The sequence below is a fragment of the Orcinus orca genome, chromosome 13 (assembly GCF_937001465.1).
Source record: "Orcinus orca chromosome 13, mOrcOrc1.1, whole genome shotgun sequence".
Lineage (NCBI taxonomy): Eukaryota > Metazoa > Chordata > Mammalia > Artiodactyla > Delphinidae > Orcinus > Orcinus orca.
The window spans coordinates 15068931-15083073 of NC_064571.1; the positions used below are offsets into that span (position 1 = coordinate 15068931).

The window sequence follows — 14143 nt, forward strand, 5'->3', positions numbered from 1 at the left end:
CCTGCAGCACCACCCCAGTCATGGCAACCAATAATGTCTTCAGATGTTGTTGAATGTCCCCTGGGGAACAAAATCTTCCATAGTTGAGAGCCACTGAAATAGATCAATAACCATCCTTACAATAATTGGATTAAAACTTGCCTGTTTAAAAAGAGAGACTCTCACATTGCTCAAAACAGCAAAATCCAACTAAAGATACACCGAAAACATGACGATGACACAAAAGACTTGAAGAGGAAGAGTGTAGAAAAATATAAAGGGGGAATACTAATGAAGATAATCCTGCTGTAACAATATTAACCTTAGAAAATATATTTTAAGGCAAAAAGCACTATTCAGGGTAAAGAGGAATATTATTTAATAAAAAAGGAATAATTTGCTAGAAAGAGAGTAATCCTAAACGCATTTATAATTAACAGCATCAGTTCCACAAGATATAATGGGAGAAATTCCAGAATTACAAAGAGAAATTGTCAATCATAGTGGTGAGCCTTACAGATTTAGTATAAAAGACAGTAAAATAAACACCACAATTAATAGGTTTGAACTAAAGATTACATATCTTTAGTTCAAAAGATTACATATCTTTTGCATCCAAGAAAAGACACACATGGAACATTTTACATAAACTGAAGTATAAATAAATTACAAACAAGTTCATGCAAACCATGAGTATAATTTCTACAATGTAAGTAAATTATAAACAATAAAAAGATAGCACCCCCAAATCGTAAATGTGTTTGAATTAAAAAGTATACTTTTAGAATCAAAAGGGCTACAGAGTAAAACTTTTGGGGAAAAAGTAACATAAAATGTTATAATTAGAGCAGGCATAACCTCTGGGGAAAAGGGAAAGGGTCCTATGAAGGAGTATAAGGGGATTCTGTGATGCTGGTACTGGTCTATTTCTTGACTTGGGTGGTGGCTCATAAGTATAGTCGGTTTTTGATAATCAAATTGCTGATTCTGATTTGTGTACTTTTCCATATGTATGTTATCCGTCAATAAAAAGTTAAAAAAAAAAGTATGGGATGCAGCTAAAGCAATACCTAGAGGTAAATGCATCTTTTTAAAATGGGTATAATAGTAAACATGAAATATTGAAAATTCATGGACCAAGCATTCAACTCAAGATATTGGGAAAACAAGTAATTCACAATTTCTTAATAATGAAGACATTTCCTAGTGAAAAATATTGATATTGCAGAAGAGGTTAAAGGAGACCTTAAAGTTAGGATTCACAAGCTTGTTTACAACCCCATATAGCAGAGCCTTTTTGACGTCTTACCTATGCGTATGGAAATAGGATGTAACACTATGTATTGTGTAAGTCCTTTAAAAACTGGAAATTCTTCTTCTAAGTCACAGCATGCGAACCACATGGCAGTAAGCAGCCAGGGAACTTCAGGCTTAGGTGGGCGTTCCTATTAGAAGACAGAAAGAACAGGAAGTTGTCACAAAGACAACCACAGAATACGCTTTCACCTTGTCTAAGTGAAAAATCAAGCTCTAATAGAATGTTAAAAATAACCATTTACCCAGGACAAGTATAAGATATAGTGAGATAGAAATGGTGTTGAGTCAATTCTATTTGTTGGCCTTTGAACAGAAGTACAGCTGATGAAACTTTTCATGTTGACATATGCAGAGAGCAGTTGATCTGGTGAAAGGTTAAAATAAAATCTGTAAAGTCTACTTCTAGCCTGTCCTCCAATATGTCACACCAGTCTCTCCCCACCCCTCAAATATTCTTATATTAATGATTTTTTCCTAGAGAACTAGTTTTTAAATCCAGTTCCCAGATGTTCTCACCTCTAGGAGATAGGAAAAGTTGAGTAGTATAGCAAAATCAGTAGCAAGACAAGTGAACATCTCATTCCAGCTGGGCTAAGTGTGTATACGTCTAATCATTTCATATATTCCCAGAAATTTCTGGGAAAAGTATTGTGCCATCTGGCAATATTCCATGAAGCCTTTGCATGTGGCTAAACAGTTTAAAAAGAGACAGGAAAACAGCTGTGATTGTAGACTGAAACTTGTTCTTTGAAAATTTCATGAATATTTGCCTGAGGTTTTATACCACATTTTTAAATGGCTTTATTGAGATACAATTCATATACCATGCAATTCACCCATTTAAAGCATACAATCCAATGTATTTTAGTAAATTCACAGTTATGTGTAACCATGACCACAGTCAATTTTAGAACATTTCATCTCCTCAAAAACCCCCATGTATCCTTTAGCAGTTCCCCTCCCATCTGCCCATGCCCTCTAGCCCTAAGAAACTGAAACTAGTTCTTTGAAAATTTAGTACTTTGAAACAAAACTTTGAAAGTTTGGTACTGCTTTCTGTCTCTACCCATTTGCCTCTTCTGAATACTTCATATAAATCAAATTTTATAATATGTGGTCTTTTGTGGCTGATTTCTTTCACTTAGCTTAATGTTTTCAAGGTTTATTCATGTTGTGGTATGTATCAGTACTTCATTCCTCTTTATGATTGAATGATATTCTGTTGTTATGGATATACCACATTTTGTTTACCTGCTCATCAGTTGATGGACTGGCTTGCTTTAACCATTTTGGCTATTACAAATAGTGCTGCTATGAATATTCATGTCTAAGTTTTTGTGTGAACCTATGTTTTCATTTCTCTTTGATATATACCTAGGAGTGGAATTGCTGGATCATGTGGTAATTCTACATTTAATTGCTTGAGGAGCTGCCAGACTGTTTTCCCAAGCAGTTGCACCATTTTTCATGTTTGTTAGCAGTTTATGAGGGTTCTGATTTGTCCACATGTTCACCAACACTTAGTATTATCTGTCTTTTGATTCTAGCCATTCTAGTGGGTGTGAATGGCATCTCCTTATCATTTTGATTTGCATTTCCCTGATAAATAATGAGGTCAGACATCTTTTCATGTGCTTATGTATATATTTGGAGAAATATCTATTCAGGTCCTTTGGCTATTTCTAAGTTGGGTTGTCTTTATTATGGATTCATAAGAATTCTTTATCTATTCTAAATACAAATCCTGTAACATCTTAATGTTTTCGAGGTTTATTCATGTTGTAGTATGTATCAGTACATCCTTGTCAAATCAGTTGACCATAGACTCATGGCTTTATTTCTGGACTTTCACATTTGATTCCATTTACCCATATGTCTATCCTTATGCTAATATGTTGCTGTCTTGATTACTGCTGCTTTGTAGTAAGCTTTGGGATTTAGATCTCTTGTAATCCTGTATGAATTTTAGGATCAGTTTGGCAATTGCTGAAAAGAAACCAGTTAGAATTTTGATAGGGATATCACTGAATCTGTAGATCAGTGTGTGGAGTATTGCCATCCTAACAATATTAAGTCTCCAATCCATGAACATGGGATGTTTTCCTATTGATTTAGGTCCTCTGATTTCTTTCAGCCTGTTTTGTAGTTTTCAGAGTATAAGTTTGAACTTCTTTTGTTAAATTTATTTCTAAGTATTTTATTATTATTGATGCCATTGTAAATGGAATTGTTAGTTTCACTTTATATTGTTCATCGCAAATGTAAAGAAATCCAAATTAATTTTGTACGTTGATCCTGTATCCTGCAACCTTGCTGAGCTTGTTTATTAATTCTAATAGTTTTTTTTTTAAAAGTAAATTCCTTAGTGTTTTCTATGTACAAAATCATGTCATCTGCAAATAGAGATAGTTTTACTTCTTCCTTTCCAATCTGGATGCCTTTCATTTCATTTTCTTGTGTATCTGTCCTGGCAAGAATTTCCAGTACAATGTTGAAAAGAAGTGGTGAGAGCAAACATCCTTCTTGTTTCTGATCCTTGGTGGAATGCATCCAGGCTTTCACTATTAAGTATGATGTTAGCTGTGGGTTTTTGTGTATGCTCTTTATCTGGTTGAAGAAGTTCTCTTTTATTTCATTTGTTAAGTGTTTTTATGATTATTAGTTATGTGATTCTGGAAAGGTCTTTAACCTCTCTGAGCCTTTGCTTGAAAAACCTGTAAACACAGCTGTTAACAAGAATACTGTGAAGGAAGAAGGGTGACAATGCCGGGAAGGGCTTAGCTGAGTGACTGATCAATAGTAACAGAGTGAGGTGGGTAAGAGGGCAAGCTCTACAGACTTGACTGCAAGGGTTTGAATCCTGGTTCCAAACCCTAATAAGTGTGTGATCATGATGAGTTACATCATCTCTTTGTGCCTAATTAACTTATCTTCAGACTAGAGATAAAATTAGGAACTCACCCAACAGGAATACTGAAATAAATAAATGAGTAGATATACATAAAACACATAGAAAACCCTATATAACTATTAACTGTGATTATGAAGTTAAGACAGTGTTAAGCAAGGATTAACAGAATATGTATGTATACGGGGTGGGTGGGGGTCAGGAAAGAAGGACCATCTGGTGTAGAGGTCTTCTTTGGGCTTGTCCTGGGAGTGCAGGGTGCTGAGAGTCAAATGAAAGCACAAAGTCCAATGTCCCAGTGTTACTCTGAGGCTCAAATACTGGCAAACAGATGCAGGTGTCAGGTCTGCAGGGGCCAAGGGTAGGGCTCGAGATTGAAGACAGAGCCAAGAGTTTAGAGCTGGACTGGATGGACTTGCAGGCAAGAGTTGGGGGACTGTGCCTCAGTTCTGTGGGCCACCAGGTCTGTGGTACATGGGTGAGTTAGGCCAATTTGAGGGGCTGGGGCAATTTAGGCAAATATTATGGTATGACAGAAGTCAACAATCAAGTTCTAGTCCTTCCCGTGCTTTATAATGAAAGATGGGTCCAGGCAAGAGGGGGTCATTGTTTTACAAACAGTGTGGCCAGATCTGTGAATTACAACTTTTATTGGATTTCAACTCTTCCCATTTGTAAGATGGTCAACTTTTCAAAACATGTCCCCATCTACTAGTTCACTGGTTACTCCCAACATCTCTTTTCTACAGGTGAGGACATCGCTGCACAAAGAGGTCAAATGTTACCAACATTATATAGTGACTAAAGACAGAACTAAATTATAGTCTGGGTCCCTGACCCCTAGCGGGCCACACAGCTGAATGTATAACCTTCAGCCACCAGAGTCACCGTGGAGCATTGGTAGGTGCTTGTGGGCTCTATCTAATAACATTCACAATCTAATCTTGACACAGATACCTTTTCCAATCCTGCAGAACCTCGGAGAAAGAAATTCCATTCAGCATCAGTTAAGCTTCCTTGCTGACGCATGATCTCAACACAGAGCATAAAGCTGTAGACGAGTTTATGTTGTTCAAAAAGTCCTCTCGAGACATTGACATAAGCCGTTAGGAGAGTCTGTTCTAGTAGAATTTCCATGCGCTGCTGTAGATCATCTGTCCTCACAGAGGTTTCGATTGTTGTATTGAACAACTGTGAAAGAGAACTCTATCAGTGTCTCTGAGTTAATTCAATTTCATGGAGGAAAAAATATCCCTGCTCCTCACCCTGACTGCCCCAAACTCAGTGAGTAAATAGCAGCACAGGTGGTGAATACTGTACCATGAAAAAGTCCAGAATTCATCCCAAATTGACACATTTATATGTAATACTTATTTTGTGCACTCCTCTTTCTCTCCCCATTTTCCAGAAATGGACCAGTGCCAAATTCTTGACTATTGAAAAGGCATAATATTGACTTTGGACAGAAAATGCAAAATAAAGGTGAGCTGGCAAAACGAGTTTCTCATATCCTCAACTCACATTTGATAATCACTTTGGATGAGAGGTGTAAGGACTAGGTAAGGTCATGCCCTCTTCTTGGCATTTTCCTAAGATAATTCTTAGGGTGTGGGAAGAACGTGTAAGAATTTTCTTTGAAATTTAAGAGGAACCAGCTTTAAAGAAGACTTCCACCCTGCTTCCCACCTGGAAATTTTGGGAACAGGCCTCCTCCCCAAAAGGTGACTCACATTACAAGGATATCAGGAAGGCAGCAGAGACGGTGGCATGGAAGGCTCAGGTGAGAGGGATAGAGGGAGCCCCACCCATTTCCTGCCACTTCCAAGTAGCACAAGGGCAGGGGGAGGGGAGATTCAGAAATTCCCAAGGGTCTTGAGCTGTGTGACAAATCTGAGCAGAGCCTGAACTCAGGGGCTTGCCTGCAAGTCATGGCCAAGGGGATCTTGCAGCAGAGACTGGGGTCTCATGAGGGATGAGAGGACCATCCTTATGGCTTCGGCCTTGAGGATCCACAGCACAAGGGGCAAAGGTGCCAGGTGAGGAAGGGCTGCCCAATTCATTGGTCACCTTGAGAGGGATCGAGATGCATTGCTCATGGCGAGATCAGACAGATTGAAGCAGATTGGACACTGGAGACCAACTGAGGGCCAAGGCAGATCAAGGTCAAGAAGCGTGCTTCACAAGCCCCTAAAAATGCTGCACTGTCCTTGTGCAGGCCTCCTTGTACCACCCCCAACTCATTCTGCTAACAGGGTGGAGCACAAGGGGAAAGGATCTGACTGTCTGTGTCCTCACCCAAAGATAGGCCTCCATTCCCTAAAATTAAAAGGGCTTGGAGGAAGCATTCACTTATTCTAGAGAACTGGGAAAGCCTTGTTAATTCTCTGGAAAGTTTGGTCAACAAAGAATAATGGAGTTGTTACTTTAATACACTTAGAAGCAAAGAGTTTTCTTTAAGAACCTGACAAGAGGCAGAGAGTTTAAAGTCCAGTGAAGACCTCGTAAGTTCGGTGCCAAAATAAAACATGGCGAATCTTGACACACTCTAAATAACTTTAGTGTGAAATGGAATTATGGATGGGTTTGGTAGAGGATGTCCTGGTCAGGGCTGTCACCTACAATTGTGTTTTGGGTTTCTAGTTTCCCTTCCAAATAGCAAAACTCCAGTGTTTTGATGATTCATCCTATAACCCTTTTTCTGTTGGCTCAAGATATTTTCAGGGCAACTTCATTTTTAATTCTTGAAGGAGATTTTTAAAACCTTGAAAAGCATGAATTCCAAAGCACCCAGGATGAGAAAAGTGTTATCAAAGTCATTTAGATAGAATTAAAGGATTTACTAATCTTTACCTTGCTTGTTTTAATACCCACCAACTAAAGGAAGAGGCGTGAGAACGGCAACCCCTGCCTTTAGGAACTGAGCTGTGACCCGAGTAGAAATGGCTTCTAAAGGCTGCCACAGCAGATGCACTTCTCGTTGGAAGAGAGCCCAGGTGTGCCTACACAACATGCCTCTCATTTCTCTCAATTCTTCATTTCCGTTCTCTCCTGCAGCTCCTTTTGCTGCTGGCCCCCTGACCACCAAACAAGACATCTAGAGGAAAAACCAAGCTTGGTCTAGTATATAAAAATTGTTTGAATATTTCAACAGCCATTTTTAATGGAGGGATGCAAACAGCCTCTTCACTTATGAGACACTCATGATGTGTCATATGGTGCTAAGCGCCACGGGGGGAAGCAGGGTTGGGTGAGACTTCCTTCCTGCCTTCTGGGAGGTCAGACTTCAGCAGGAGAGAAGAGCCCACCACCCCAAGCAGAGTGGTGGAAGTTCCACATGAGGCATTCACATGTGTTGGAGAAAGACTGCTGCAAATTGTTTGCTACTCCTTCCATGCAGAATTGGAGCCTAAATCCACTCCTCTCGAATCTGGGCTAGCTTTAGTGACTCCATTGACCAAGAGACTATAGCACAAGTGGTGCTGCCTGACATCCAAAGATAGGTCAGAAGAGGCCTTGTAGCTTCTACCTTGGCTTCTTAGAACATTTACTTTTGGGAGCTGCCCTCTTGGGGCAGCCCTGTTGTGAGCACCCAAACCACATGGAGAGGTGACTGTAGGAGTTGACATCCCAGCCACGTAAGTGACCATTTTGGACATCCAGCCCCAGAAGACTGCAGCCTTATCCACAGGCTTCACTTAATGAGAAGGTAGCACTTAATCTGGGAGGGAGGGCATTCTAAACAGAGAGGGTCATAAACACAGAAGCATCTGGGGAGTCCAGGGAATGTGAATGGATCCATTTGGCTGCTGGCAGAGGACTAGTGGGAAATGTGGCTCTAGAGACAGAACAGGGACAGGTTGGATGTGGCTTTGGAACCTGAACTGTGTTTGATGGGCAATGTCTGTGAAAATCCATTTTGGATCCCCAGAGTACAGAGCAGTGTTTTAAAAACATGAGGCCTGGGCTGGCCTGGCCTCCAGAGTGAGAGCCAGCACTGACTAGAGGTATAAGGGCATGTAGCAGGAAGTAAAGATGTGTGGCAGGGAAAGAGGATCTATTTACAATTATTACTGTTTTCTACTGTGAGTGGTGTGTATGGAGACGCCTTTGAATTGTATTATGGGTGTGAGCACATAATGATTAAAGAAGCCAGAGTGAGCTAAACTGCTCTGCACAGAAAAGGGAACAATACAGACAAGAGGGGAATGGGAGCTGGTAGATGGGAAACAGCCAGAGAGGCCGTGTGGGAGATGGGCTGAGAGAAACTACGGAGGTGAACAGAGGGGACCCCTCTGGACGCTTGATACATTTTGCTGTGTGATGAGTGATGCAAACTCTCTGTCTCCCCTGGAAATCTTCGGGTAAACTGACATTGCTTGCCAAAGTTCTGTGACACTGAATTTGCTTTTGGGAGATACTAGAATGCTGCCTAAAAGAGGATGAGAGCGGGGAGACCTTCAAGATGGCGGAGGAGTAAGACGTGGAGATCACCTTCCTCCCCACAAATACATCAGAAATACATCTACATGTGGAACATCTCCTACAGAACACCTACTGAACGCTGGCAGAAGACCTCAGACTTCCCAAAAGGTGAGAAACTCCCCATGTACCTGGGTAGGACAAAAGAAAAAAGAAAAAATAGAGACAAAAGAATAGGGATGGGACCTGCACCTCAGGGAGCGAGCTGTGAAGGAGGAAAAGTTTCCACACACTAGGAAGACCCTTCATTGGCAGAGACAGGGAGTATGCAGGGGTGAAAATTCGGAGTCACGGAGGAGAGCACAGCAACAGGGGTGCAGAGGGAAAAGCGGAGAATATTCCTGCACAGAGGATCAGTGCCAACCAGCACTCACCAGCCTGAGAGGCTTGTCTGCTCACTGGGATGGGTGGGGGCTGGGAGCTGAGGCTCTGGCTTCAGAGTTCAGATCCCAGGGAGAGGACTGGGGTTGGCTGCGTGAACACAGCCTGAAGGGAGCTTGTGCACCACAGCTAGCCAGGAGGGAGTCTGGGAAAAAGTCCGGACCTGCCTGAGAGGCAAAAGACCATTGTTCTGGGTGTGCAAGGAGAGGGGATTTGGAGCCCTGCCTAAATGAGCTCCAGAGATGGGCGCAAGCTGCGGCTATCAGTGTGGACCCCCGAGACAGGCATGAAACACTAAGGCTGCTGCTACAGCCACCAAGAAGCCTGTGTGCAAGCACAGGTCACTATCCACACCTACCCTCCCGGGATCCTGTGCAGGCTGCCACTGCCAGGGTCCCATGATGCAGGGACAACTCCCCCAGGCGAACACATGGCATGCCTCAGGCTGTTGTAACGTCATGCCGGTTGCTGCTCCCACAGGCTCGCCTCGCATCCCATACCCCTCCCTCCCCCCAGCCTGAGTGAGCCAGAGCCCCCTAATCAGCTGCTCCTTTAACCCCATCCTGTCTGGGCAGGGAACAGATGCCCTCAGGCGACCTACACGTAGAGGCAGGGCCAAATCCAAAGCTGAACCCCAGGAGCTGTGGGAACAAAGAAGAGAAAGGGAAATCGCTCCCAGCAGCCTCAGGAGCCACGGATTAAATCTCCACAATCAACTTGATGTACCTGCATCTGTGGAATGCATGAATAGACAACGAATCATCCCAAATTGAGGTGGTGGAATTTGGGAGCAACTGTAGACTTGGGGTTTTCTTTCTGCAACAATTTCTTTCTGGTTTTATGTTTATTTTAGTTTAGTATTTAGAGTTTATTATCATTGGTAGGTTTGTTTACTGATTTGGTTGCTCTCTTCTATATATATATATATATATATATATATATATACCTTTTTCTCTTTTTGTGAGTGTGTATGTATATGCTTCTTTGTGTGATTTTGCCTGTTTAGCTTTGCTTTTACCATTTGTCCTAGGGTTCTGTCTGTCCGTTTTGTTTTTTAGTATAGTTTTTAGTGCTTGTTATCACTGGTGGATTCATTTTTTGGTTTGGGTGCTCTCTTCTTTCGTTCTTTTTCTTGTACTTTTTAATTTTTAATAATTTTAAAAAAATTTATTTTTAATTTTAATAACTTTATTTTATTTTATTTTTTCTTTCTTTCTTTTTGTCTCCCATTTCTTCTGAGCCATGTGGCTGACAGGGTCTTGGTGCTCCAGAGACCTCCCGGTTCCACATAATATCAAATGGCGAAAGCTCTCCCAGAGATCACCATCTCAAGGCTGAGACCCAGCTCCACTCAACGACCAGCAAGCTACAGTGCAGGAAACCCTATGTCAAACAACTAGCAAGACAGGAACACAACCCCACCCATTAGCAGAGAGGCTGTCTAAAATCATAATAAGGTCACAGACACCCCAAAACACACCACCGGATGTGGTTCTGCCCACCACAAAGACAAGATTGAGCCTCATCCACCAGAACACAGGCACCAATACCCTCCACCAGGAAGCCTACACAACCCACTGAACCAACATTAGCCACTGGTGGCAGACACCATAAACAACGGAAACTACAAACATGCTGACTGCAAAAAGGAGACCCCCTCAAACACAGTAAGTTAAGCAAAATCGGAATTTAGAGAAACACACAGCAGATGAAGGAGCAAGGTAAAAACCCACCAGACCAAACAAATGAAGAGGAAAGAGGCAGTCTACCTGAAAAAGAATTCAGAGTAATGATAGTAAAGATGATCCAAAATCTTGGAAATAGAATGGAGAAAATATAAGAAACATTTAACAAGGACCTAGAAGAACTAAAGAGCAAACAAACAATGATGAACAACACAATAAATTAAATTAAAAATCCTCTAGAAGGAATCAACAGCAGAAAAACTAAGGCAGAAGAACAGATAAATGACCTGGAAGATAAAATAGTGGAAATAACTACCACAGAGCAGAATAAAGAAAAAAGAATGAAAAGAATTGAGGACAGTCTTAGAGACCTTTGGGACAACATTAAACACAGAAACATTCGAATTATAGGGGTCTCAGAAGAAGAAGAGAAAAAGAAAGGGACTGAGAAAATATTTGAAGAGATTATAGTTGAAAACTTCCCTAATATGGGAAAAGAAATAGTCAATCAAGTCCACAAAGCACAGAGAGTTCCATACAGGATAAATCCAAGGAGAAACATACCAAGACACATATTAATCAAACTATCAAAAATTAAATACGAAGAAAAAATATTAAAAGCAGCAAGGAAAAAACAACAAATAACATACAAGGTTATTAACAGCTGATCTTTCAGCAGAAAGTCTGCAAGTCAGAAGGGAGTGGCAGGACATATTTAAAATGATGAAAGGGAAAAACCTACAACCAAGATTACTTTACCCAGCAAGGATCTCATTCAGATTCGATGGAGAAATTAAAACCTTTACAGACAAGCAAAAGGTAAGACAATTCAGCACCACCAAACCAGATTTACAACAAATGCTAAAGGAACTTCTCTAGGCAGGAAACACAAGAGAAGGAAAAGACCTACAATAACAAACCCAGAACAATTAAGAAAATGGTAGTAGGAACATACATATAGATAATTACCTTAAATGTAAATGGATTAAATGCTCCCACCAAAAGACATAGACTGGCTAAATGGATACAAAAACAAGACCTGTATATATGCTGTCTACAAGAGGCCCACTTCAGACCTAGGGACACATACAGACTGAAAGTGAGGGAATGGAAAAAGATATTCCATGCAAAGGGAACTCAAAAGAAAGCTGGAGTAGCAATTCTCATATCAGACAAAATAGACTTTAAAATAAAGACTATTACAAGAGACAGAGAAGGACACTACATGATGATCAAGGGATCGATCCCAGAAGAATACATAACAATTGTAAATATTTATGCACCCAACACAGGAGCACCTCAATACATAAGGCAAATGTTAACAGCCATAAAAGGGGAAATCGACAGTAACACAATCATAGTAGGGGACTTTAACACCCCACTTTCACCAATGGACAGATCATCCAAAATGAAAATAAATAAGGAAACAGAAGCTTTAAATGATACATTGAACAAGATGGACTTAATTGATATTTATAGGACATTCCATCCAAAAACAACAGAATACACTTTCTTCTCAAGTGGTCATGGAACATTCTCCAGGATAGATCATATCTTGGGTCACAAATCAAGCCTTGGTAAATTTAACAAAATTGAAAGTGTATCGAGTACCTTGTTTGACCATAATGCTATGAGACTAGATATCAATTACAGGAAAAAAATCTGTAAAGAATACAAACACATGGAAGCTAAACAATACACTACTTAATAATCAAGAGATCACTGAAGAAATCAAAGAGGAAATCAAAAAATACCTAAAAACAAATGACAATGAAAACACAACGACCTAAAACCTATGGGATGCAGCAAAAGCAGTTCTAAGAGGGAAGTTTATAGCAATACAAGCCTAGTTCAAGAAACAAGAAACATCTCACATAAACAACCTAACCTTACACCTAAAGCAATTAGAGAAAGAGGAACAAAAAACTCCCAGAGTTAGCAGAAGCAAAGAAACCATAAAGATCAGATCAGAAATAAATGAAAAAGAAATGAAGGAAACAATAGCAAAGATCAATAAATTTAAAAGCTGGGTCTTTGAGAACATAAACAAACTTGATAAACCATTAACCAGAATCATCAAGAAAAAAAGGGAGAAGACTCAAAACAACAGAATTATAAATGAAAAAGGAGAAGTAACAACTGACACTGCAGAAATACCAAGGATCATGAGAGATTACTACAAGCAACTATATGCCATAAAATAGACATCCTGGAAGAAATGGACAAATCCTTAGAAAAGCACAACCTTCTGAGACTGAACCAGGAAGAAATAGAAAATATAAACAAACCAATCACAAGCACTGAAATTGAGATTGTGGTTAAAAATCTTCCAACAAGCAAAAGCCTAGGACCAGATGGCTTCGGTCAGGTGAATTCTATCAAACATTTAGAGAAAAGGTAACACCTATCCTTCTCAAACTCTTTCAAAATATAGCAGAGGAAGGAACACTCCCAAACTCATTCTACAAGGCCACCATCACCCTGATACTAAACCCAGACAAAGATGTCACAAAGAAAGAAAACTACAGGCCAATATCACTGATGAACATAGATGTAAAAATCCTCAACAAAGTACTAGCAAACAGAATCCAACAGCACACTAAAAGAGTCACACACCTTGATCAAGTTATCCCAGGAATGCAAGGATTCTTCAATATATGCAAATCAGTCAGTGTGATACATCATATTAACAAATTGAAGGAGAAAAACCATATGATCATCTCAATAGATGCAATAGATGCAGAAGAAGCTTTCAACAAAATTCAACACCGATTTATGATAAAAACCCTCCAGAAAGTAGGCATAGAGGGAACTTACGTCAACATAATAAAGGCCATATGTGACAAACCCATAGCCAACATCATTCACAATGTGAAAAACTGAAACGATTTCCTCTAAGATCAGGAACAAGACAAGGGTGTACACTCTCACCACTATTATTCAACATAGTTTTGGAAGTTTTAGCCACGGAAATGAGAAAAGAAAAAGAAATAAAAGGAATCCAAACCAGAAAAGAAGAAGTAAAGCTGTCACTGTTTGCAGTTGACATGATACTATACATAGAGAATCCTAAAGATGTGACCAGAAAACTGCTAGAGCTAATCAATGCATTTGGTAAAGTAGCAGGATACAAAATTAATGCACAGAAATCTCTTGCATTCCTATACACTAATGATGAAAAATCTGAAAGAGAAATTAAGGAAATACTCCCATTTATCATTGCAACAAAAAGAATAAAATACCTAGGAATAAACCTACCTAAGGAGACAAAAGATCTGTATGCAGAAAACTATAAGACACTGATGAAAGAAATTCAAGCTGATACCAAAGATGGAGAGATATACCATGTTCTTGGATTGTAAGAATCAACACTGTGAAAATGACTATACTACCA

At 40.0% G+C, this 14143-nt stretch overlaps 1 protein-coding gene across 1 annotated transcript in view; it reads right to left on the reverse strand.

Moving 5' to 3' along the window:
• DNAH6 (dynein axonemal heavy chain 6) overlaps nt 1-14143 on the reverse strand; it is a 292253-nt gene that overhangs the window by 64854 nt on the left and 213256 nt on the right. The window contains exons 61-62 of the mRNA XM_004271618.3: nt 5162-5395; nt 1289-1424 (exon numbers count right to left, since the gene is read on the reverse strand). Of these exons, the coding sequence (XP_004271666.2) occupies nt 1289-1424; nt 5162-5395 (370 nt within the window). The remainder of the gene's footprint in view (nt 1-1288; nt 1425-5161; nt 5396-14143) is intronic.